This window comes from Haemaphysalis longicornis, unplaced genomic scaffold (assembly GCF_048455015.1).
Source record: "Haemaphysalis longicornis isolate Haplotype H1 unplaced genomic scaffold, Haemaphysalis longicornis Haplotype H1 scaffold_4, whole genome shotgun sequence".
In the NCBI taxonomy this organism is placed as follows: Eukaryota; Metazoa; Arthropoda; class Arachnida; order Ixodida; family Ixodidae; genus Haemaphysalis; species Haemaphysalis longicornis.
The window spans coordinates 113,254,715-113,282,248 of NW_027526361.1; the positions used below are offsets into that span (position 1 = coordinate 113,254,715).

At 45.0% G+C, this 27,534-nt stretch overlaps 1 protein-coding gene across 1 annotated transcript in view; it reads left to right on the top strand.

The window, feature by feature from the left end:
• Window positions 1–24,982, top strand: part of LOC144179269 (uncharacterized) — a 110,970-nt gene extending 85,988 nt beyond the window's left edge. Inside the window, exons 3-6 of the mRNA XM_077707560.1 lie at window positions 14,133–14,570; window positions 19,427–19,444; window positions 21,899–22,003; window positions 24,421–24,982. Coding sequence (XP_077563686.1) covers window positions 14,133–14,570; window positions 19,427–19,444; window positions 21,899–22,003; window positions 24,421–24,428 — 569 coding nt within the window. The 3' untranslated portion in view covers window positions 24,429–24,982. The remainder of the gene's footprint in view (window positions 1–14,132; window positions 14,571–19,426; window positions 19,445–21,898; window positions 22,004–24,420) is intronic.
• The last annotated feature ends 2,552 nt before the right edge of the window (window positions 24,983–27,534 follow it).

Here is a 27,534-nt window from a genome sequence, read left to right on the forward strand (position 1 = left end):
CCATCTTTCGCACAATCGACAGGTTCTCTCTCTCTCTCTCTCTCTCTCTCTCTCTCTATATATATATATATATATATATATATATATATATCTCACGCTCATTCGTGCGGGCAATGTATGACAGATTTTTTTACTCCGACAAGGCGGTTTTTAACAGCGATGCTGTGTAGCAAATCCTTATTTTTTGTGTCCGCAGTTAAAAATACCAAGAAATTTCCTAGCGTGCGCACGTGAACGTGGGTATCGCGGCGACCACCCAGCGTCCCCTGCACACGTTTTTCAAGCCAAGTATACCCACTTAGGGAGACTTGTCAAAATTGGCGCAAAAAGAACTTCAGCGTTCGGGGTAATCGTGGCGACACTTGCTCGGAACAAGAAAGACTCCAGTGTTTGCCGTAATCGGGGCAACACTCGCTCGGAACGAGAAAGACACGTTATAGCTTAAGCCCCTACAAAGTGATGTTCGGTGATTATCACTTCCGAAAAATTCAAAGAAGCTCACACTTATAGCAACAGTGATGGAGTAAAGATCGTTGCGGCAGCGATGAAAGAAATCGGCTGCAATCGTGGACTTAAACCTTCGTGATGGTCGTGGAGGTTGCGTACAGATTCGCTACCTTTGAGTCCCTACGCGTTAGTGTGGGCTTACCTCATTTTTAGTGAAGCAAAGTAGTGTGTTTTCTGAATGGTTTGCCGGTACTTTCGACCTTAATTTTACCACAGAGAAATTTTGAACCTACTTGCGCCGCAGGGGCAGCTTGATCGTGGGTTGGTACCGCATAGAGCGGGCATTAACTACTAAACCTGTGGTAAAAACCGACCATCACTATTCCCTCTGGAAAAAAGAAATTACGCTTCCATTTTTTAGAGGCGCAAACTTTCAATGCAGATTTTTCCTGTTTCTTTTAGAAAAATGCCAAACGCTGAAAGAAGACCCCTCCGCACATGGCTGTGAAAATTCCCACACACTCATATCATTATCACTAAATGCCCTAACAACTCTGCCAGCACGAATGTAATTGTTAAAAGACTGCATCACAAAAGCCCTTGCACGGCTTCCGCATTTAAAATTTAGGCAAGATTTTAGGTCAAGGCATTGATTTTAAATCAACGCGTCAAGATCGGCCATTATACCAATCCACGCCTGAATAATTATCGTTTGACACGTCAATGGTTAGCTGTGCAGTGGATAAAAATTTAGGGACATTTAGGTTGGATTACCCATACACAAGGTTTAAGGTACGACCCCATGCAAGCCTATTCCGTAGCTTCGTGAGCATATTTCAAAACTTTGGCCAGTTTCTTTCACATGCTGCAGAGAAAAGGATGGAATCTTCAGTGCGCGACAGGCGAAGGATTTCAGGGTTGGTTGAAGCGAAGACCTTGCCACCGCGTGGAGGAATACAGGGGCTTCGAAGGCTCCCAAAATCATTCTTTTGACGAAATTCCCTTGCGGGCTTTTTATTCTGCGATGTTAAAGGGACTGACAGCCGATTTTTGTGCAGTATATTTTCCTCGTTCGAAATGAAAGGCCATCACTTAAAACACCCTAACCCGAAATGACGTTCTTAATAGCGTTCTTGAACTTTTGGAATCACAATTTTCGCTCGAAACCATGACAGTGGGCCATGCTGCAACACACCTTTAACTTCACGTAAGGTTAAAAGAGGTATTTAAAAACGTGCCCCTGGCTAAAACAACAGTCACATGCAACCTTTGCTACTCCTTCATGCGGTTTTTCATTCGCACGTTTAAATCACCGGAATTGTTTTGACCCGTAAGGTAGTGTCATGTTTAGGCACTACATGTCGCCACCTTGCAGACTTTGGACCTTTTGGTGCCAAATTGTAATTTTTTCCGCCTGTTGTTTTAAAATCCGTTGCAGTTACTCTGCTATAGAAAACGCTGGCGTTCTAATGAGCTGGGGGACATGCACTTCACAAAAATTCGTTGTCTGTCCCTTTAAGGGAAGTGTACCGACATTTACCGATGGTCGAAAAATCCCAGATTCCTAGGGAAGATCTGTTTTTTTTTCAACTTTACCCTGGTAGAAAAAAGGAAAAGTTACTGTTCATTTTTCTTTGAAATCTTTCATTTCTTTTTCAACCCTTTACATCTGTAGTTTTCAGGACTGCTGACACGCATTCGCATTATAGAATGCTGTGCTTGCTTCCAATTGTTTTTTGTTCCATCTGTCACGCCTGAATAGTTAGTCGAAATATGCTGGCAGTAACGAAACTTGCAGGAATGAGGAACGCTGATGCCTATGTAGATGAGGCCCTTGGACTTTGGACTTGGGCCGCCAACATTTATTAATGCGCTCAAGGCCGGCTAAACAGAGCGGTGATGGCTGGCCTATTTTGGACGTTTTGTCTGCCTTTCTCCTACATGTAGCATTTTCTCGACATTTTCTCGAATTGTTCCTGCTTTACATTTTTTATAACATTGTGGAGAGTAAAAAGAAGAAACGCGAGTACTGAATGTTTTGTGATATTTTTGTGACTTTATTCATTGTTCCACGTGTTCAAGAAAAATTTACACCATCTTCCCGCGAGGGGAACCATGGGGTAGATGCGACGCATCGGGGGTTTTCGTTGCGTTTCCGTTATCTTAGCGTGTCCATTGTTGTTGTGTGCCCATATTTTACGCAGCATGTTCACCCCCGATGCGTCGCATGTAGTGTACTCCATGGTCCTCTTTGCGGGAAGATGGTGTAAATTTTTTTACGGTTGCGCCGACCATCGCGATGGCAGGCCTGTTAGTCTCCATTCAAATCATCGGTGGTCATCGGAGGATGTCATCGGCGGAGCGGCGGCGGGACGACTGAGCGGAGCGCCGCAGTTACCGCGTTTATATGCAGCGGAATGAAAGAGAGCAGCGCATAGCAGCGCATGCGCATGTGTTAACCGAGCGCAAGCTGCGCGCTAACCCGCACCCACGCACAGCTGGTACGGCGACAGAGCGAGCGCCGGTGAGCGCTAACACGCAGATAGCGCTGCGGTGAGAGCGGCGCTAGCGCGCAGCTGGCACGGCGAGGAGAATGGGGGAGGGATGCGGACTACGCCGGACGACGCCGGAGGGACAAGGCGAGTGAAAGAGATGCGTCGCATCTAAAACTTAATTAATCAAAACATCCATTTATGAAACTTGCAAATCAAGCGTCGTGGGACTGGGCAGGTGCTTATGCCGTCATACCTACATTTCTGCAATTTTACTGGCTTTCCATACGTTATCTCCAATTCAATGAAATATCACTGAAACTGCAGTACTCTGTACATTTCTTGGGTTTCGCAAAAACGTTATTGATAAAGTTCCTTTTCATTAATCAGAAAAATGGTTATTTTAGCAAAGCTGGCTGACTTGAAATCACAATTTTAGAGAACAAGGTGACATTTTACACGACTACCAATATTTGGTACTATCATTCACGCCACAAAATGGGACATTTATTATTTTCAGTCGGTTTAGAAGTAGCGCAAAACCCGAAAGCCTGTGTACTTTTGAGAGCCGGCGTTATCAAGAACACTAATAGAAAAGGGAATGCTTGGTAGGAGCGCCACCTCAAACGCATTTTGTTTTCACTCTTGTATCTAGCGGAGCGGCTGTTAGCGTTTTAGGGTGATTTATATCTGAATTAGTCAAATTACATCTGTCACTATCAATTTCATGTCTAACATTTCCATTCCAATGGTGTCGATCGATTTCTGAACGCCTCCGTTCAGCTGCACGCAGCCTCCTATACTCCGAATGAACCTTTCCTACTGAGAAGAAGCAAAAGTTCACGAAACGCAAAAAAATCTTTGTTTGTTCCTTTTTCTCATCGCTATCGTCAGCCTTCTGGATCCGATATTTCTTACAGTCCTCTGAAATTGCGTTAGCGCATAGCAATAATATCAACTAAGGTAAATATCAGAGGGGCCACTATCTTTATTCACAAAACGAAATAATGAGCGGTTTTGATCCATACAAACCCGAGGCATATATCTAAAGAACACATTTTTAAAAGTTTAAAAGAAACCCTAATATATAAAAACGAAACAAGAGCTACTTACCTGTGTTCTTCCCATTGAAGAAAGACGCACATTTATTTAGGGAGGGTGTACTTTTATTTCATAACGTTGTCCGCAGCAGAAATGCTTATTAAGGAAAGTAAAGGCTCCCACCAAGACACCAAGACTGTGGGCCAGAAATTACACCCTCGTTCGCGTGTTTGATCTCATATTCTGCTCTTTCTGGCGGATGCCTGAGATTCGAGAGCACGTGGTGGGCGTTAGTGGTTTTGTTTTGCGTTTATTATTTCTTTTGCATGGGGAATCTAATTAGGAGGGAAATCTTGTTTAGAAAGCGTCAGAAATCTCCAGTGCTAACCTAATTACGGTTTCAGCTTGAGCGAGAGCATTGAAGCCAGCAAAAATGTAATTACGTGGGTATGATTGGCAGCGAAGGCAATCGATAAAACCTTCCCAGAGCATGAAGGCCGAAGTGTTCCGGCGATTGAACAAAATAAAAAAGGAGGACTCTATTGCGGACCTGTGGTTAGGATGTTCTAATGCCGAGAACTTCGCAATGAATTTTAATCTCATACAAGGCAGCGTTTTTCCTTTTGTAGCTAAGACTAACGAACGATGTTAGCTGAATGAAGGAATCTTTTGGGATACATAATAAAAATACATCATTCAGGAATTGTATTACTTGCGGCTGATGAGCAAATATTGCAACTAACGCATTTAACCGTACAAAGTAATATAAATTTTGACGCTCTTTGTCGAGTTCATTCACACCTCTACGTCATCTCCAATGACGCCAGCGCTGTGTCCAGCCGTGATGTGTAGTTCACGCCGAATTATGAGATTCTGGAACCGATGAGTGGAATGTAGTGGGAGGCAAATATTCTAGACACGGAATTGACATTGCAATGGCGTGGAAGCGTGTTTGCTGTGAGAAGATAATAGATATCCATTAGCTTGTGATTTTTTAGTGAATGCGAAAACGAGTGAACCGCAGAACAAATCACGCCAAGAAAGGTTTGGTTACACACGAAATGAAAACAATCCGTGGTAGTCAGACGATCATAGTTACTCTGTAGCATACTGAAAAACCATCGTGGCAATAATGCAGAGAAAAGGGCTTCATTTTAAAGGTATTTTGTTTTGTTCTTGTAGAAGGTGTACAAGAACAAGCCAAGACGATTACGAAGTTAAATCTGTACTCTTTCTGTTTTTCCCGTGATTACACGCAGTTGCAGTGTCTGTTTTCTGTCTAGCATATTTTCTGAGAAACTTTGTCTCGCTCATAGGTTTCAGGATCTGTTATTTCTGCGTTAACTAAAGCTTCACAGCCCTGCGCAGCCCTCTCGTTATGAGGGATGACGTCGAGATGAGAAGGAAATCGAGGAACTGGCGGAAAATGGCTCGCCTGCCCTGTGTTATTAGAAATCTGAATACGTCTGCTATGGAATATGCTTCTTTCTGTGCCAGCAGTGAAGCACGACTAACTGGTCGTGGCGGAGCAGTACCGACAGTCACATCGGTCGATTCTGGCCTCACAAGTTGTAACTGGGCCCAATCAGCACAAATATTCTACATTATTGTCAGTGTTTAAGTTACCTCATTTGATTTATGATTAGGCATAATGCGCCGACGCTACACAAGGCAGCGTTCGGCGTTTGCCTCGGCCGCTGGTACTTCATGGCACCAGCAGGGCGCCATGATGGCTCATTTTACTAGCGTCCTTCCTGCCCTCCCTATTCCCCAGCGGCTTCGGGCCATCCTTTCTTAATAAAGTTTTCTTCCTTCCTTCCTTCCTTCCTTCCTTCCTTCCTACACAGGCATGAGGCTTGCTGTAAAGGAGGGCTCTGGATTAATTGTGACCACCTGGGGATCTTTAACGTGCACTGAAATCTCGAACACACGGGCGCTTTCTCTTTTCGCCTTCATCCCAAAAACGGTCGTCGCGGCGGGGAATCTAGTCCGCTTCCTTGGGCTCAGCAGCACAACGCCTTAGCCACTGGGCCACCGTGGCGGGTAATACGTGACATTGATGGCGTCTCTGTGCTTCAGTCATGCGGATAAGCCTCCCCCATTGTACTGCACATCGATTGCTAAGGTTAAACGTTTCGCCCTAGTAGCTTCAGTGAGTTTAATGCCGCTCGGCAGCAGACCGGTCGCCGAAGATCGGAAAAAGAAACGCTTTAGTGTTCTCGTACGACAAGAATATGCTGAAGGATGCTCTGCAAATATTTTTGGTTCCCACTGCGTAGCAAAGTGAGCTACGAGATTTCTTCTTCGAGGCCATATTCGGTGTTCCTTTTGAAAGTAGAGTTTATGAAGCGCCTAATATTTCATACGTGTACGCTTCCGACTACGGCATAGGATTTTATGGCTTGAAGTTGCTATAATTTTAACTTTATCCCTGTTGTTTTTTTATAAACCTGTTCCTAGAAGTAAGCACTCATTCGTTTATGATTTGACCGAGAAAACCACACGCCTGATAAACGATTATCAGCTAACCTTTAAGGCATGCTTTGTATGTCATCTGATCTTTGGATGGCGCTTTTCAAAACTTTGCAGCATATCTATTCGAAGTAAACGTTTGCAAAATGTATGAAAATAACGTATTCAAGTACAGCAACATGCAAGGCGTCAAACGCACCATTCACAACTCAGAACCAATCTGTACTATATCAAATATACCTATTGAACGCTGACACAACCAGCATTCGACAAATATATTTGGGAAACTGATTGTGAAGCGGAAATAGCGATCACTGCACGTGGAAGGGCTCCGAAATGACGAAATTTTCTTGGACGAAGCTATTTCACAGTATGTTTTGCAACACTCGTGTGGCAATTCTGCGCCTCAATCGTGTGCACCAAACTGCTTTTGAAGGAATGCGGGCCCATGGAACCGAAATAGCTCTTAAAGTATTGATTATTTGGCAGCTGACGCCCGATTCGACAACATGATTTGGAAGGATATCTGTAGGGACGTTTTACGGTGTGCTACCCGTCAAGGAGGATCTTGTAAAGCATTGTAAAACCGAGTCAAATCTATTAAACTAGTGAAACCTGTTCGTTGTTGGTTCCTGAGATCTCTCTCTCGCCAATCATGCCATTATACAACGATGTCGAAGCAGGTGGTAAAACACAACGAAGAGTAGTTGCAAAAGATAAGTTTTCGCTACAGTCGCTTGTGTTGGTAGCTTTTTGGAAGCGTCTCTGTTTACATATCAGCGCTTTTGATAGTACGATCGCGGAGCGGCATAGTGAGTCAGCAATATGTAATCAACTACTGTACTTATTAAGGCGAAGCGTTATATGTTTGATCGCGAAATAAAAGTGGCAGTCCCCGGTGTCTAGACGAAAGGTAGCGAAACACAAGAAGGCCAGAAGAGAACCAAATCATACCAGCCGTGTATATAGATAATAAAGAATTACCAAAGTTATTTATTCATTGGTTAGGTTTGGGCAATAATGAGTAGTAAAGTGTAATAAGGTAGACTAAGATGGTTTAAGTTAGATTAAGATTGATAAGAATGGCTTAAGATGAATTAGGTACGGTAAAATAGCGTGGCTGCTGTATCGACCGGCGGACGTGTATTGAAAAGGCACCCGTCACAATAGTACGCACGCTTTTGTTTTATAAGTACGGAAGCGCACTTACGTTCCCCGTGAAATTTTCGAATTGAAGCTAAATCCCATTTAAGAGCGCTACTGTTTTCACTAGCCTGAGTATAGCTTTGCCAAGACTAACATATGCACAGGATTGTTTTCATTATGATCATCATCACCAACAACCTACTCAGGACCACAGCAAGGGCGAAGGCCTCTCCAATCGACTTCCAATCGCTCCTGTCCTACACCGTTCGATTCCCCAGTTGGCCACCGAATTTGCGGAATTCATCCCTCCATCACATTTTACTGACCTTCTCCTTCTTCTAGACCCGTCTTTTGGTATCCACTCTGCTATCGTAATTTTCCACCAGTTGTCGGTCCTCCTTACTACATGGCCAGCCCATGTCCACTGTTTTTCTTTACTTGAACTATGATATCATCTACTCGACTTGGTTCTCTGATCCAGAAAGTTCGTTTCCTGCCCCTAAAACAGCAAATGACTGCCGACCGTGGCTATTCCAACGGGTTTTTGTCCATATGTTTGTATCACCTTGGTGCGCTTTCCAGGACAACCTAATTTCTCGTGTTTGCGCTGCACGCGTCGCACTGGGCTGTCAGGTTCACAAAGCCGCTATATGGTTAAAGACAAAGTTCAAATTGATGGAAACCATTGCACGGTGCACAAATCTGGACGTGCGCCTTCCGGAATCGTCTTCAAGACTATTTTTGTGCATCCTGGTGAATCCTGTTCTCACTGCAAATTTTTGGATTTCATAGGTTTTGGGGTTCATATATGATAAAACACGGTCTGCCAACTCAAGAAAGTATCTTGAATCGCGTTCTCTACATAGTAATGAATGATTGGGAGGTCAAAGCACAGGTCTATAGTTCTCTATTTGCGACGATGCAGGCGTTGTCCGGATCGAAAAACGTCTGTTCCAACACCGTGATGTTGCGTTAACTCCGAGCTTGTTTTCTTTTAGGGGGTGTGTGGAGCGGAGACGCGTGGCGTCAACCTATTTTTCTTGGGTATTAGCCTGAAACACCCAACACGGGCTCAGTAAATGTAAATACACTGTGGCTCATTCCCTGCAACTTCATTAGCCCCCTTCGTGTGGGTGTAAAAAGCCTCTGATCACGCCAGTTTTCGCTCGCAAAATGCATGAGCCGCTTAGTCCGGCCTGTCAACACGCAACTTGCCTTTGAGGCAGTGAGAAGGTCCTGACCTCAATATTCACGGTAAAGAAAACATGGTTCTATATAGCATCGATGCGCGAGCAGGAATACGTACGAACACAGAACAAAAAGCTAAAGATAGGATCATCATACTCAAGCAGTCGCCCCTCTTTCTGACATTTCCATGAATGCTTTATGACTTCAAGCCGGCTGCATAGAGCGCGAGTCTGTCGGAAGCAGGATTAACGGATTTCTGTTCCAAGAAGCTTTAAACAAATGAAGCAACAGCGCTTACGAAGGACCTTCAGGGTGTAGAAGGGGTGACGCATGCACGCGCGAACGCCCACAGGATCACAGGCGAACGTTCGAAGCAACACAGCTAACACTCGCTGAAAGGCACGAGAAGTTGTGTGAGCGAGGCGAACTAATGGCGTTGTGTGCGAAGAGCAAAAAAGAAAGCGGATAAAAGTGTTGTTATTGTTAGGAGTTTTCTAGTCTGCATTTTCTCGACACGCGCACGTGCATTTAGGCAGCGAAACAATTCGGTCTCTTGTCGACTCGCCGAAAGTTCTGACCAGGCACTGCGAAAGTCAGCCAGCAACTATTTTATTGATGGTTAGTGAAAACAGATGTTCCGTTTTACGCGGGATTAATTCAATATTTAGTCAACGAAAACAGGGCTGAAGGTTTGGCTCCTAGCCAACTACGTGGAGTGTAAACAATTCGTTTTGTTGTATAGAATGTTATTGGAGGCCAAGTGCACGGCTGAACATACCTAAGTCTTTAGGAATGTGCATTTAATATCAGCTGCTAAGCCCAGAGGGCGTAGCTGTTCCATAACGAATTACCTCGTTGCTTAAGCGGACGCCTAGTTGAAAGACGCGCTCTCACTAACGCTGACCGAAACAAACCAGCGGCATAGAAATCATAAAAATATAAAAAAATGCAGCAAAAAAAGTAAAGTAACATGCGTGGCCTTTTTTTTTTTGTAAAAGCAGCTTTGCCCGTAAGTGTCACCCCTGGTCGTAAAACGAATGCACGCGGCGTACCTTCCTGTTCCTATCTTTCTGCAATCCAGCACAGACGCCCTTATGGTTGAAAAGGAACCCCGAACCACATGTCCGGAACCTTTATATATATGAGGGGCCGGAAAGCGAGTACAGGGCTCCTAATTACAGAGTTAGGCGAGCGACGTGAGCTTGCTGCGCCGATGAATAAGACATTAACCATGGACAGCCCCGCTGCGGGCATTCCCTTCGGGACGCGGTGCAAGATGGCCAGCCTGTATCCATTTCCGAGCAGCCGGAGGGCGCTCGGGAACTTGTCTGGTTGTCCAGAGGGCCCTGGGATGAACGCTTGCGAGGGGAGCGGACCAACGTCATACGAAGGCTCATTATTTATTTCGGGGATTGTTGGCGGTCGAGGGCTTCGTCGAATAGCGAATCCCCTGTAGTCGTGGGCCCGAACTGAAACACCCGTTTTTGCCCGGGACGAAGTTGTATTCATTAAAGATGTGTATTTCGCCTCCTCGACTGACTGCTGGAATTAGGGTTGTGCTTGGGCTTACTCTCCTGTGCATTGTGCAGATTAAGTGATGGAGTTCGTTCGTTTTTCTCCAGGCGCCTCTCTGTCAGTGTTAATGTGGACTCGAATGCTCTTGATTTTATTGCTCATCCAAAAAGACCAAGGGGAAGACACGTTGCTCGCGATATGGGCATTCGCCAAAGAGGCGCACCTCGTGAACTATCTTTCCTTCTTTTCCCCACCCCTTTCCCTCTTTGGTGATAGCGCCATCCTTATGGAATAAATTTATTCATTCGTTCATTGCAATCAGGTTGTTGAACGGGATGTTTAAACGCTCTTGCTTTAGATTTACTGGTATTATGAAAGGCGTCAAAGAAAAAAATTAAACAAGGTTTGAAAGAGACCGGAAAAAAAACCCAATGTTATAATGTTTTCTCGACTAAGAGTGTGCTAGCCAAAAAAAAAAAACATTGATTACTTTCTATCAAATAACTTGCAAGACAATTGTCAAAGCTAACTTAAGCATTGCAATTTGTCCCCGCAGAATAATGGTAGTAAGCGTTTCTACAAGCACAAATTATTTGTCTCACTAGAGCGCTGAAACCAAATATGATGAATCAAATTACCATACATTTTAGCAATTCATGGCTTCCTGGAGCCTCCAGAGATATAGACTTGCGCCGAACATGCAAAAACAGACGCTCATCTTTCAGACGAAGGCGTCGGAGTTGATGCAAAATTCCCGCCATTTAAAAGTGGTTAAAATAGACTAAAATAGAAGCATTGAGTCATAAAACACGATAAATCACTTATACGGCACTACTACTTGTAGAGGCATCCTTCTGCGTTTAACGTAGCGTAGATGGGGATGCATATCAGTTTAAAAATGTGTCTTATGGGCACGGAAGGAGGCAGCCGTGAAAACGAGCCTGAAATATATCCAAGAAAAGCCCGTAATCTAAACACTACCAAGTGAAAAGCTGAAAGACGCGGGGCAAGGAAAGTAGAGTTTTAAAATTTTCAAAGAGATTCATCTGAGGGCCTATCAAGGATTGCGCGGCTATCTGCAAGGTAAGGTGAATAACCCCACTCCATCTCGGTGATTGTAACGCAGCCCTCCCATACTTCCGCAGCAGCGAAAGCTGTACTTATCGTTGACCCGCCGAACTGGCTCAGAGGCTAAGACGTTGTGCTGCTGAGCACGAGGTCGCGGGTTCGATTCCCGGCCGCGGCGGCCGCTTTTCTGGTGGAGGCGAAAAGCGAAAACGCCCGTGTGTACAAGATTTCGGCGCACGTTAAAGATCCCCAGGTGGTCAAAATTAATCCGGAACCTTCCACTATGGTGCACCTCATCGCGTGCGTTGCATTGGCGCGTTAAACCATACAATCAATCATGCACTTATCGTTGGTAGAAGCATTTGGACATTACCGGCGGCCTTAAAATGTTGTTAGTTTAGAATGCATTTGGCTTACCCCCGTTCGAAGCAGTTGCTCAATGAGCGGGATAAAATTAGTCTTTTCGTAACGCAAGTCAATATGTATGCGTAATATTCAGGCTTCGCTTTATTGCTATCAAGCATGTAATGCCGTTGTTTGAAATTCGCCCTACGGACAATTGTCGTTAAAATTACGGTATTCATAAGATCATCGCCCTAGCCAATAACGACAAAACTTTCTGCACTACGTTGATTTCGGCCCCATTTCAGACGTGTGTCTCATCTTAGGCACTCCTACTGCCGAGGCACTCCCACAACCACAATATCTTTGAAAATTACAATGGGCTTCATAAAAGCGACGTTAGAGCACGCACAAAAAGCCTATCGCGGTCATCCATGTATACGCCACGAATGTAAAATAAAGGTAAAAGTGATATAAACTAACGCTCTGGCGGACCGCTGCTGGACCAATGACGTAAACACTTCAACCTAAATGAGCTCTCAATTTCTTTACTAGCATGCGAAGCGCGAATGCATCATGTGAAATTTTGGAATAATTTGCCTACTGCTGTCAAATCATCCCCATCACTTGGTTGCTTTAAAAAAAACCTTAGAGGATTTCTTTTGCTGTAATTAGGATCTTGTTCCCTGTTTTATTCCTACGTTATACCAAATGTTCTCATGTGCCTATGCTTCCTTTGTGTCATTTACGAACTGATTTTTTACTTTTTATATAAGATATCTACAATTATAGCTACCTTTCGAATGTTTGTGCATAAAATGCTAATTTCTTGTGTGTTTTATACTGCATATTGATTTGTTGGGCTCTTTCGCCCATTTGCTGCTTCTACACAATTCGTTTGATGTATTTGTAATCGAGGGTCCCCTTTCAGTCAGTTGACTCTGGAACCCTCGTCTGCATACTAATATGTTTGTAATCCTTTTTTGTAATAAACTTTCTCTTTCAAAAAAAAATTGCAGTCAGGCGTGAAGTATCTGGCCCTAAACATCCGAGTAAAGCTTTACGCCTCCACGCACAGCACACCAACATTTACCTCACCTCTTTCTCCCGTCAACTTCACAAAAAATCCCTGTAAACGTACACTCTCTCTTCAACTCTTATTACGCTCGCTCGCTCTCTATCTCTCTCCCTCTCTCTCTCTCTCTGCATCTCAAACACACGGAAACGTATGAACGCACGTGTACACACACACGCATGAACGCACACACAATCACATACCTTTCAATTAGAAACAGGAGGCTATTTCGTCACGGCTCCGCAGAAGAGTGCGGGATAGCAACACACGCCAAGAAACACCGAGATAAAGTATTTCCATCGCTGAGCCAGACACGCGTATTCTTCTTTGTTGGCGTTGACTGTAACTTCCTTTGTTCCTCTTGGCCACAAAAAAAAAAGATTCTACTTATGCACGTTCATTGCAGGGAGATATAACAAACCACGAAAACAATGGAAATCTACAGGAAAGACAAGAGTAAGCGTATTTGGAAGGCCGAAGGATGGCCTATGTGCGTCCTTGCTTCTTGAACGCCCCGCTAAAAACTCCCCAAACACGAGTTCATTTTTGGTGTGAACGGCGTCTCGCGATTGCTGTATGCCCGCAAGCCTTTGCGTCATGCTATTTTGTGTTCTTTTTTTAGAGATACTGTTAATCGGTTGTGATAGTGTCCGTATTTGGTGCCGGTCCAGATGATGTGCACCAATGAGGTAGGTTTAAAAAGGAGTGCGCCCGTTCGCTTTGACGTGTTTTGTAGCGCATGGAGACTCGGCGGCGGGGGTAAAGGCTGTGAGCAGAAAAATTACTCTGAAAACTACAAATGACTAAGGCGAGTAGCACATACCAACCAGATATGCCACCTTAGAAACTCTCAGAAGTAATCCGCACAAAACCAGTCACGACACTCAAAAACCTGCCACACAGAAAACAGATGTAACTCACAGCGCAAAAATAAAGACGTATTCGGTGATGTTCACGTGTGCAATAAAAATGTGTTCTTGTAACATTGAATTGCCGAAGGAGCGAGCACCAGTCGTCACACGGCGGTCGCCTGGGATTTATTTCTTGGACGGGGAGCTTTGTTCAGGTCGAAACACAAACTAAATTGTTTCCCGCTTACTTATATTTAGGTACGATTGCATACGTTCCATAATGCTGATTAAACTAACCTCTTTCTATTTGTGTTTTAAGTTTAGTGTAGCATCCACTGGACCAGATTTGTCCCTTTTTTTACTGGCGCTTACCAAAAACTGTTTGTCCAGCCCTTCCGCACTAATGTAACTTACGTTACTTTTTGCCTTTATTTGGCAACACTCTCAGTTGAACGTGCGATTTAAACTTGTTCCTTTTTTCTCACGCTCTTTCAGTGCCGGCTAAGAACTTCACGCTGACGTACGTTACGACGTCCGCGCCCGCAGCGTCACCCGCGGCGGCTTCGTCCTTGGGAACCGCCGCCCGAGCGCGCGTCGGCACCCCTACAGACGGCGGTTTAGTCTCCGCATCGAGTTCGAGTGGTGGCTCCAGTGCAGGAGCTGGGCATGGCGGATCGGGTGTCGAGGTGCACTGCGGTGCATTCGGGCTGCACCCGCGTCCCACGTTGCGCCTGTTCAGCATCACGCCTGACATGCGGCGCACCGAGGTGCAGCGCGGTAGACCGCGGACACGCAAGGTGAACGGCACCTACGACATCGAGCTGTCCCGCTCATTCGCCACAGAACAGCTGCCGCCAGCTGTTACCTTCGAGTGCGTGCTCGAGATCCCGGGAACCGATTACGAGGTGCGACGTCGTACGGATTACAATCCTGGTGAGTGTTCCTCGCTACTGCGGCCATACAACGACGGAGAGCCTGTACAGTCGCGTGCGATATGAAGGTAATCGCGCGAGCATCGACCGACCACTACGACAGCGCCCCCGCGCGGCTTGTTTTACTGCGCCTGGTTCCTAGTTTACGCATTCTTCTCTCCCTCGGTCGCTGTTTAATCAAGCAGCCATCACTACCGCGGCAAAACCAGTAACCCCTTCCTCTTTTTTTATCGCGCACGCAGCGACGACGTCCCACTTGTATCTTACATCTGTTCTCGAAGAGGTGCGCACAAACACATTGTCGGCAAATACTGGGTATTTATAACAATGGCTGCTATCGCTGTTCACGATAACCAAGAAGAAAACGCACAAGTGTTACAACAACACACAATCGCCACAAATCGGAAAGGGTGGTTTACTAGCACCGGGAGTGATGACTGCTCGAAGGAACAGCGAGCGAGGGAGAGGAGATTGCATAGACTAGGTCCCAGGCATGCCGAAAACTGCCGCGCGGGGGCGTTATCGTCTTTATAGGTCGAAGCTCACGCGATTACCTTCAAATCGCACGCGACAGTACAGCACAGTAAAAGATACTTATTTTTGTTTTTCCTGTGCTAAAACTTACTCGTTAGGCAATACAGTGGTTCAGCCTGTGATCACAATTGTTTACTTTTCCCAGCACCTCAAAACCTTGTCCTTATCTAGATTGGCCCTTACAAGGAAGTCGACTTGTTTCTTATTTTCACCATTAGGGCTTTTCTATGCTCCGTTCCTACCTCTGCGTTTGCGAGGGAATTTATTTATTACCGTCAGGTTCTTTCTCTCATCGAAGAAAACAAGCCACGCCTTCAGGAACACCTTGAGCAGTCCCCCGAAGGCAAGGGTATAGGCTCACGGGACTATGTGGAGAGTAAATTTGGCACCACTACCTCATTACACATTGCTTCTTCCACCTGGGAGCGGCTTGCGATTGACATCCATCGGCGTCGCCCTATACCTTTGCGGCAGGCGACAGCACGCGAGTTATACGTTCGTACCATCCAGAATGACAGGACAGAGAACTAAGTCGACACCTTGTCGTTCATGCCGGCGTGCGCAGCACTGAGGCTGTGATCGCATGGACATATTCGGGCGCCCCCTTGCTAAACGGTTCACGGAAGATCTTGAATACACATGGCCTAGCTGACGAAGCCGTGCTCACGGGTTTTCTGGGCTCTGTCCACTCCATCCACGACCATTGTGGCTCTTTTTTAACCCGAAATGTCGCATCATTATGGATTTTCACGTCTGCCGTAAAGAATTGAACATAACATTTCCACCTAATTATACGGCCACGAATATACAATATGACATCCGACCCCTTTAACTGGAAGGCATCGCCATCCACATAGTCTGTTCCCCGTTATACGCGCCTCCGGCACGTGGCAACCACACGGCCCCCACGGCCGCCCGGAAAGGGCGTGAGACACCTCCAGTGGCTTCCCGTGCCCCGTTGCAACACCTACCACGACCAGACTGGCAACATTACCTGATAACATTCAAGGCAGATAGTCCCAAGTGGCTGCAAGATACAACCCCAGTGGGTGTGTACTAAGACCGCTGAAGCCGCTCACACATCCGGGGGAGGTGACAGCTAATAAGACCAATGCTAACACGGCACTAACCCCTCATTTAGTATACAAATGGACCCACGGAGACTGCTCGCACTTCCAACGCTGCCCGTATTGTGACGATAAAAACATCACTAGCCTATATCATTTGATATGACACTGTATACACTTCACCGCTCGTCGCGAGCCACTATCGGAACTCGATTCCCCACCTGCCGGCAGATTAAGAAGCGCATTTGCAACGCGTTCAAGCAGACCCCTCAGAGCAAGAGAAAATAATTGAATACTCACTAACCAGTGCTTGATACAAGCTAGTGTAACAACCTGGACCGAATCCTGTTATAAATGTTTTTGAGCACCTGTCTCTTCACGAAATGTACGAACTATATTTTCACGGTACCGAAGACATTAAAATGCTCTCCACCAATTCCAGTGATTGAATCGTGAACAGTGATATCATTTCGATTATTCCCTTCCTCTCTCCATGCCCCTCTCGTTCCTCACAAGGGCATTCATGCCCCCTCTGACAAAGCTATTCTTTTCTTCCCTCCGCAAATGCAATAAGTTACCGGTAAAAAGCGCGAACGCTCATGGGTACATAGTCTGCTCCCGCCACTGCCGGTTGGAGAGCTCTCCTGGCCTCCCGTACGCCAGGGGATTTCACTCGCGAGTGTGTGTTGTTTATCTATTTGCACAGAAATAAAAACACTCATGCATCGTACATTCAATGAATGACAACGATTAATTCTACTAGGGGCCTCTCTGAAAGGCTAGAACTCCGTGAGAAATAAATAACACGCACACACGCCCCTGAAGGACTCCGGCGTAGTACGGGAGGCCAGGAGAGATCTCGAACCGGAAATGGCAGGAGCAGAAGACTTACTCATGAGCCATGAGCAGTAGGAATGGCCAGGTATAAACGCCGCCATTCTGACTGCCTGTACCGCAGTTTCCCAGTGTATGTTCGCCTGCTTGCTATCTTCTTATTTTCGGGATATATCCCCCCACCCTTATCAAGTACTTCGCTTTTGCATTATTCAATGTCGAGTTGACCTCCAACGAGAAGTTGTTCGCAGCCTTGCCAGCCTAGCCAGAATTAGGTATATATGCTTGTACTATTATTCAAATAACTCTTGTCAAATTTGTTTGCACCTTCCTAATGCTGTAAAATTCTTCCACATTCTATGCTACATTTTTTCGATCAAGAAACATACCCCAAGCTCCTTCTTTTTTCATGTCTTGGGTAGCACAGTTTGTGCCTTGTATTAAACAGCATAAAGTCCTTTCCTGTTCTTCTAACCTAGCTTAATCCTATTATACATCCATTATAGCATTAGAGCTCCTGTAGTAACACGGCTGAACTACCGTCGCTCGAGCGACCACTATTGTTAAATGTTTCCAGTTTTAGTTTGCAATGCCACCTCTCCGGAGCTAGGTTTCTAACAACCTTTTTTGCATTGCTTCTTGACTGCCGCCGTGGTGAAGTACTCTGCAGCAGCTGAGGACTGATGGCCATGCGTTTTGATTCGATGGTGGTTTTTTCAACACAAAGAAACAACATACAATGGGTATATACAGGAGGAGGTCCCGAAGCCAAAGACTGCAGGGGGACCTCCTCGGTGGTCTGTGTGTTGGTTGGTTGGTTTCAGTGGAATACAGCCCCAGGGTGCCCCGATCCTGCTCTCGCTAGGGACAGATATTTGTGTCCGAGGCAGCCCTCCTAGTATGGTTACACCTGGGTAGTGTGGCATCGCTTTTAAAAAGGGGGTGGTGTTTCCAACTGGGCCAAGTACCTCTCCACGCGTCCGAATGTGACACTGACACATGTTGTTGCTTCTCCTTTGTGTATCTGTATGTGGGGGTGGGTCTCCTTCTTCGGCTGCACTGCGTATTTAGCTCATAAATATGGCTATCCCAGTGATAGAGCGACAGCAGCAAAAAATTAACAGGATAAAACGTAAAATTAAAGTATATTCTTGGCCTTAATCAAATCGAAGCCCGTATGTAATTGCAGTTGTAGTCAGCGCTATAAAAGCGCAGAAAGGTAGGATGTAAAGCGTATTGTAGACCACTGTCTAACGAGCACTTGTTTGTACTTCTAAGATCTGGACAACGGTAGCGTGGTATTGTAAAAGGCCTACCCTTAAGCATTGCTCTGACATTTATTTTAATTGCAGTCCAAAATTACGGCAGGAATGCGTGAAATATCATGATAAAAAGCCCATTTTACACAGTATTCTAACACCACACATAATTGCATTCCTAAATCAACGTTCGAAAAGAAAAATATGGCACGGTAAAAAAAAGAGTATTTTAAAACCTTTACCTAATGTCGCAGGCAATTTAATTTCGAAATCAGAAGTGTAAATCGAGTGATTTCGGGACGCACATCATTTTCAGCCACGACAGACACATTTGGAGGATAAGAGAGCAGGTCATGTCGCAGTGAATACCCACTGAGGTATGCACCCGTCCCGAATAAATATCGGAGTGTTTCCCCCCGCCACATCCAACACGCGGTATTTATTTACCGCACGAAGGCTTGACTTGGGGTAGTTGGGTACTGATTTCTAAAATAAACAGCACAAAAAACTTGGACGCAATAAACAGACGAGGACAAGCACTGTCCTCATTTGTCTACTGTGCCCAAGTTTTTTGGGCTGTTTCTCCTAGCAAATGTACTTATTTGTATTATTTGTTTTGTTGACGTGGTGAGCTCTGCGACTGGTGGCATCACGTAGACCACCGCTGAAATGTTCCACCAAGTAGACTGTCTGTGTTCGTGCGTGCGTGTGTGTGCGGGTGTGTGCGGTACGCGTGTGTGTGCGTGGGAGAGAGAGAGAGATGGGAGGAGCCACCTGTTGTTTTTACAGCAGACAATAGGTACTGCGGACTCATGCGCGTGTATGTGAAGTAATGCGGACCGACTGCAGACTGCGGACTGATCCTGGTGTCCGAAGCCAGACAGACCACAAAAATTCGTTTTGGTAGCGGTAGATTTCTACTCATTAAAGCAAACCTCAACATAGCTAGGCCGCCATAATTCAGAGGCGTGCTGCTCACATAAAATCACATCAAACCATTTTTATTGATGCCATCATTGAACAATAAAGCTTGTGTGCGAAGTTTGCTGCGGAACCATACACTGTACCTTATTTATCTCTGTGGCTGTGTTTCAAGCCTGAAATTGGCTCTTGTGTCTTGTTCCGAAAACTGTTTAATTTGAATGCCTTTGCTTCCTTTCCAGGATATCTTTACTTAACAGGTATGTCTTTTCACGATGTTCAGACTGCATGGTGTGCATGTTTCAGTGGCAGCCGTGTTTTCCGGCTGGATGTCTCGTAGTCGCTACGCTGCCCAAGAAAAACACACCTTCACACATTTTGTTAGGCGCAAGCGGAAAGCCCTTACGGTATTTGTACTTACTGACTGTATCTTCAAGCTAACGGTCAGTTTTTAGGCAAGCGTTACCGTGCCGTCGCAACAAAACACTCAGTTCTCAAGAACTGCTTTTTTGTATACCGAAGGAAGCAAAGGAGGCGAAAGCGTTGGTCACACAGACTAACGCCTCAAATGAGTTCATGAAATGGTATTTTTTGCGGCAGTGAGGGGTAAAACAACAAATGCAACAAATATTGAATGCGTGGTTGTCTCAGGGTACACATTTTGTCTCACTTTGCTCGTGCAAATTTTGTTCCGGCGATATGATTTTTTATAAAGCGACAGGATTCAGTATAGGGCTTCCTGGGATACTTTTGCTCGGTGTGTGCTTGCGGTCCTTTCTCCGTTGGTGGCATGGCGAGGCCTGCTCTTACTAGCAGAGATGTTTAAAACAGAAATGTCTTGCACTTGGAAAGTTTGGGCGATCAAACCTTGCTACCGAAGAGGCAGACGTAACCACTAGCACGCTAGCGTTATTGTTTTTTTTTTTTTTTTTTGAAACCTGCTATTGGGAACAGAGAAAATCAATTTTGTAGACAGACGTTATGTAGAAGTACCGATTTTTTGAGCGCTAGGGAAAGACTGAAAACCAAATCCTATAAGCAATAATACAAAAACGTCCTGAAAACCAGGCGACCATGAACATCCTAATAGCAGCGGATACCAGTCCGTTAGGCAGGGGTTTTGGTCATGTAAATGGTTCAGTCGAATCAAATAGTGCTGCCAGCACTTCCGCACTTGCGGCTTCTGGATTTCCAATCGCGAACGCCGCAAGAGCGATTGCACTAAGGCTAAGCCACTGCAGTTGATGGCTGGCTACACGCTACCAATCGGGAGATTGATTGATTGTAGGGTTTAGCGCGCCGACGCAACTAAGGCGATGAGGTGCGCCGTAATGGAGGGTTCCGGATTAATTTTGACCACCTGGGGATCTTTAACGTGCGTCGAAATCTCGTACACACGGGCGTTTTTGCTTCTTGCCTCCATCAGAAAGGCGGCCGCCGCGGCCGGGAATCGAACCCGCGACCTCGTGCACCAACCGGACAATAAGCAAGGTACATGAGGCACCTGAATGGGTGACCCGCACGATAGCCTCGAGATATGTTGAGTGCTGTCTCTCCTTCGTCGACATGATTTTGGTGATGCGTAACTTATCCAACCGTATTTTTTTCGTATTTCAGGAACTATTTCGCTCAGTCTATCTACCTAGCTTTTGTTTGTTTTATAGGCTATGCTGTATATTACAAAAACATACCAAAATTCACATAACCGTCACCGGGTGAACATCATTACGCAGACTACATGGAGTTAACTCATATTATATTGAGGTCTCTATATGCCGAACGTTCTGAAGCAATGTGGCAATTATGAAAGTTTTTTTTACCAATATTCTGCTGTTTAAGACATATAGCGCAAGCAACACCTCTCTGATATTGCGTCACCAGTCCACTCTTACAAGAACTAATCGCCTATTTTGTATTCCAGTTTTGTGGCGTGCTTTAATTCCTCGAAAGAGGGAAACGTATCATTGCTTACTGATGTTCGTGCACTTTAGCAAATCTGAAAACAGAAATAACGCCTCTCCTTCTCTGACCTCATGCTTATGCATACATGAACATGCTCATGCATACATTCATGAATGGTGTAGAAGCCCCGGACGATTACTGGTGCGCTGTCGAATTGCGAATGTCCCTTAATGCGGGTGCTTTTGTGACTTTCTTGTTCTGCAGTCAGGCCTAGTTTTTGCTGAACGTTCACTTTAGTTGCAACCGAATCGTGCAAAAAATGGACAGGCCAGTCGGCTTTTGTAGATCGAGCTCACTGTTTTCTCAGCAAAACGGCGACCTACATTTGTCGTGGATATTACGGCAATATTTACACAGCGGTATTCGGAGGCTCAGTAGCTGCGTCAGATGCAATTCACAGCTTCGTTGCATTTGTGTAAATACATTGGCACACTAATATTTCGGCGTTCAGGGGTTGACCCAGACATCGCAACCCTCCGGCATACCTCCATTGGAGTACTCACGAGATGGGCGAGAGCGTAGGTCAGAGGTGGAAGCGCAGAGCGGAAGAGCTGCGTGGCAAGAGCGGCCACACAACTGTCATCTTTCCTCTAAATTTCAATGAAACAAGTAGATACGCTGCCAAGTTTTAATTGATGTGCTGATCGCTTAAGATTTAATAAATGTGTAGAACGGTATTGTTTTTCCTAGGTATTCAGTTTCGTTTGTTTACTTTCATTTTTCAACGTTAATTTGCATGCGATCTCTTTTAGGTGGGTCTCACAAGACATTCCCGCCAAAGAGCTTAATGATTCTACTAGTCAGCATGACGCTTCTCAAGAACGTTTATTTCCGCGCAAGTTCGAGATTATGCCAAGGTATGTATTACAGAGACGGCTCTTTCCCATTAAAGTTCCTCGTATCTAGAAAGTTTTTTTTTATGAAATGTTTTGTTAGCGGAGTCACGTTAGAAACTATGCATACTGCCTGACCTAAAAAAAAAAAAAAACTCGAGACATGGCCTGTGCTTTTATTAAAGTGTGGCAATTCCGTGGTAAGTAACCATTGCAAGGTAAACAAAAACAAATGTTGCTTCGCAAGAAACAAATAACACCAATTGTTCGTGTTTTCAAGCGTCCTCCCGTCGCTCTATGCAAACTAGCCAAAATGTTCTGCCTTATGCAGATTTAACACCTCTTTTGTTTCATTCGAATTGACGTGCACTAGAAGAAGCACTTTTAAATCCAAATAAACCGGCAAAGTGTTCTTGTTAGATATTACGACATCTACGCGAAAGAGAAAGGTATGGGTTCGATAGGATAGTCATTGTTTTATTTCGGGCAAACATAAATAATGGTCAGGTACTTCTTGCTACCTACAAGGGGAAATTTTAACTGCCACAAATTTTATTGTTTGCCCATTGGTAGTATTATGACTCACAAATGCGCAGTAATGGTACATTTCCTCTAGCTAGGAAAAAGAGAAGAAAAAATTAGCGACGTTTGCTGAATATATTGCCGGCTCGAATGGTAGAAAACAGTATCATGCAAGCAAGCTGAGAAACACCGTGCCAGAATAAGTTTTTCAATAAACCTAAACAATTGAAAAAGACATACAAAAGCAGGGTTACTTTAAAATAAAAGGAGTACACAAAATGAAAAACAATGGTCTTTTCTGAAAGTGCTTTGAAATTGTCGCTTTCATTTACCCTTAAGCCTGGACATAACGACGTTGACAAAAATTCCCAATTTTTCGTTGCATGCAGGTTTCTATTTAAGGCTCACGTGAGCCAAACAGAAACAAAACCGAAAGGTAGATATCAGTGACAGTAGGCTCACCCTTCGAAGATTTATTTCATAGTGAAAACTGCGTGATTTGCGTAAGCTGCTTTTTCATAAGGTTAATCATTTCACGGCGCTCCAAAGAAGCACGGTCACTTACACCCGTACTCACAAACGTAACTTAAGTATCACTTTTGCCCTTTGCCACTTGACGGTGCCTTAACGCGTTTCAAGGTCCAAAGTTATGCTGACAGGGCACCTTTTCGTGAATTTAATAAACTTGTTCCGCTTACCCGCACTCAAAATCGGTGAGAAGGTGCTAGCTGGGATGCTATATCAGTTGGTGACGTTCTCCTTTCTGGCTGGCAGACAGGGCATTTAAAATTTCGAACTTTTCTTGAAGAGACAAACGTTTTTTTTGTTGTTTTCTGGCAGCAGAACGCATCCCTGACGCATCGACAACACAGATAGCAGTGGACACGCGCGACTACACGCTGACAGGCAGGCCTAGCACCTAGCCGACGCTGCACTCACGCCTGGAAATGCTCTGTAGTTTGCGGTGCAGACGAAATGAGCTAAATTACTGCATTTCTGCAGCCCATTTTTCAGAAAAAGTGCGAAAAACAATGACTGTACATCAATTCTGTACATCAATGTTAACCATTTGAACGCCTTCGCTACATAGAGGTCGCCAGCGCATGGGATTAGATTGGGCTGGAAATGGGGAATTGAAAAATGTCGTTCAATCCAGGAATTCGCTACCTAGACGTTCGTTACATCGAGGTTTAAGGGGAAATTCCCATTATCACCGATTACATTTATAGTTGAGATCTCCGGGCTATGCTAGTAGTAAATCTGTATTACTGTCAATTCACATTGACGATTTGAGCTCGTCGTTTATGCTACGTTTTACAAGAATAAGGAAGTTGCTGATTGCGTTGTGAAGGCACGCCGGAACCGCAGCCTTCATGTCTGAAAGGCAATGAAAACAAATGTTACCACGCTATAGCAGCTTTAGGTTAACCGCGAGGTTTACCCGTCTGGGTGCTCTTGTCTTGCCAAGCTAAGACAAATGATATAATTGATGTGTTCTCAAACTCCGTCACAAATTTGTCTTGCCTCTTTTTGAGCGGCTTGCCTTTTCTGATCCCACATCTCGCCGGTTTGGTTTGGCGTTGCGTAAGAGGTGCTAGTGTGAATTCCGAAAACCGTCCTAATATTCGCAAAACCAAAATTTCCACTTTAACACTTACAACAGAAGGGGCCGTGATCTTGAGACTCCGTGCAATGGCTTCGGCACTGTAGTATTACACGCATAAAATTTCTGCATACTTTTCTGAAATGGTGTTTTCGGGGAAGTTTAAATGAAGCTCAAAACCTTTTTCACCGGTGTTGCACCAACAATCACCAAATACGTGGCAGTGTCATGTGCTAATTAATGTCAACCAGTGTGTTTTCGAAAGCCGTACGTCTCCAGTTACCGTGTGTTATAAAACCTGTACACTTTTTTGCAGGTTGTTGACGACGCTGTTCCAGGAGCTTCAAGGGGGCCTAGCCGGTCGTTCAAAGTTTTGATATTTAAAGTGTACATACCCGCATATATTTGTAACAGAATGGTACCCGCATTTACAGCAATGACGAGAGGGAGGCGGGAATAAGGGATAGACATCAATAGTTCTGTTTTTCTGAATTTGATCTCCACCCTGCATTCCATGCTTCTTTATGGTTAAATGGTGTTACAGAAATGCAATGCTGGTATGCTCCAGTTGAATCAACATTGGAAGTTCCAACCATCCTCGTTGCGGCTATTTTTTTAACCAGCAAAAAAAGAAACCCGCGCGCTTGGGGCCGGCTAGTTACAGGGACTATTGTACGGATGTTTGAAGAGAAGACCAAGATCACCAATGGCACAGGACTGCAGCAATTGTACATACGCGGGCTTTTGTTTTGAAGTTGATGGTTTGGCGATACGACACGAGGCGGACGCAAGGCCGCCGCGCCGGTGTTTAAGCCCGTTGAAACTCTTCAGATGAGCGTGATGGTGAGATATAAATAAAAAGGGTATTTTTTATTAAACCACCACGGTACTTCAATTTATGTGTGAACATTGCGGCAGGGGAATGCAATCCTGCTCTTGATGCTAGAATACAAACACAACGAACCCTCAAGGTAGCTCTTTGCTTCGGAAACTTTCGCTGTTTTTGGATGCAGTTACATTGTTCACTTGCGCAATAAATTTTTCATTCACTCATACTATAAATACCTACCAATATCCAGCACGGCATAATACTCAGAAAGATTTCACAAAGTTTACGCTCTCAACTTGCTAACAAAAAAGAATGGTTGCACGCTAATGGGATTTAGAAAAACTGGAAATACCTGCGGACAGGTGCAAAGTACTTTTAGTGCGCCTCAGAAAATCCAATCTAGGGAATGTCTGATATGCAGGTAGTGAGCAACAAAAAATATAAAATGCATGAACAAACCGCACACACTTTTTTTCGAACAAGGGCTTTTCGTGACCCGAACACAATGTGTATTGGAAGTAGGAAAATTTTAAAAACTGAAAAAAAAAACAATTCAAATATGTTTGTTTGAAATTGTCCCGTAATTTAAGAACACAGTACTAGGGGCACTTGACGCTTTCCTTCGACAGTTGAAGAGCAGGGCGGCAGCTGCTTATGAAGTGGAGGTCGAAATTCAGGGTTCGTGCAAGGAGAAACACCACTTTATGCTTAATTTCACGGCTTTGAAACGAATATAGCAACCACCGGCTCGGCTCCAACCCCTCTGCTCCTCACACTTGATGTCCCCAAGAGGTACACAGACACTGTCTACCAGTAACGCCAAAGAAGCTGTCTTTTCCATCCTCTCCCCCTTTGATCTTTCCACACCAGCAATGTGTCCCAACGAAGCCGGCTCCAAATTCTCACCAACTTCAACACGGCCGTCCTCTGTCACTTATCCTCCACGACATACCCGTACAACTGCCCTAACTGATACACAGCCAATACCGCCTTTACGATTGTATGGGACGATCCCGACCTCCCGGTTTCTACGCTTCGTCCAACGCAGAGCGGTAAGAAGGCAGTCTGACCAGCGTTTGGCTGGGAAATCAGGTAAGCCTAATTTTCCGGGTTAGGGCAGCGGCTAGAGCCTGCGACTAGAAGATTCCGTTCACTGCGGCATCCTCCTGTGGAAGGATGGAGGGAGCAGTTTTCAAGCATCGGAAAGGTGAGTTGTAAATGTGACCGTACTCGATGGTTTCTGTACACCAGCGGCTGCGAATTTTATTGCCACTCACCGTCAATACGCATGCGAACCCATATAAGCTATAAAATGAATGCGTAACGCTATATACCGTCTTTTCCTTCAGCTCTCAAGTCTCTAATATGTGTTGACGTCTTTACCTTCCAGTAGAACGACAGTCTGTGTAACGTGTTCATAGGCATTGTGGTTATCCGGTACTTATTGGCCCTAAACGCAGTGTATATCCGCACATCAAAACGCCAGAAAACCCAAACGGACCTTTCGCTTTAAAAAAAGAGATCAGACGTAAAGTCGAGCGCAAAGGGAGAAATGTACGTGGTTTCGCGGCTCGCATGCACTATTATGATACACAAGCAAGCGAGAGAATTCTGTTAAATTGATCATGCCGGAACCAGCATGCGCGATCGTGCGTATCCTGAAATAAAATCCTTTGGATACCTATTGCGAACCATCGTGTCTTATGTGGTCCTCTAAATGCAGCCAAATAGTTTCTAATGGAGAGACAATGAAGGATAGAGGAAGAGTGAGAGAGAGAGAGAGAGAGGGAGGAAGAGAAAGATGGACTCTTTAATATGCACTGCTGAGGTCAGCTTTGTTAGTGACAAGGCTTGCCACGCCAGAGGGGGGATGACTACAGTGATGAGTGGTGAATGTTGGACATTACAGGTGCAGCAGCGGGAAGACAAAAAATAAACATTAAAGACAATAAACAAGGAAATGCTGCTGCGAAATTTTGGACATCAAAATGAATTTGAAGAGAAAATCGTTATTGTAAACTCTGAGTCAAAATACAAAGTAAACGAACTGAAAAAGAAAAGAACACCAACCCAAAAGAAAGAAGTACATAAACACCTCAGCGCAAAAGAGTACATATCTTGACACACTTCCACTGTTTGCGATCGAAATAGATTTGGCCATTTCGGAGTCTCGTAGGAACCGGAGCCGAACTTTTCTTCCCCAGGTAGTGTCAGTATTATTTGCCCAGGGCCCAAGAAAATGACACAGTTTGAGCGCGCCTTCATGGCGTAAAATAAAACTGGGAGGTCGCTGCAGTTTTTCTCGCAGCAGCAAATCGAGGGCAGACGCACAACAAGTGATTTAAAGGCTCACGAACGGCGCAAGTCGGACACAGGGGTGAATCGTTTCTACCTACCTTAATCTTGAAACTTCGAGCAAACGCTATACGTTCAGGCGTGGTCCGTGGAGTACTCCTTCAGAGCGCTTGTGGAAGCCGCGTGGAAAGTAGAACTCACAGTCGTGGTCAATAGCCTGCGGAGGTGGATACCTAGGGTGAGGGCCCTACCATACCAACATTTCTACATTCCATTCACTTAAAAGGATAAGGGCATTACTGTTCT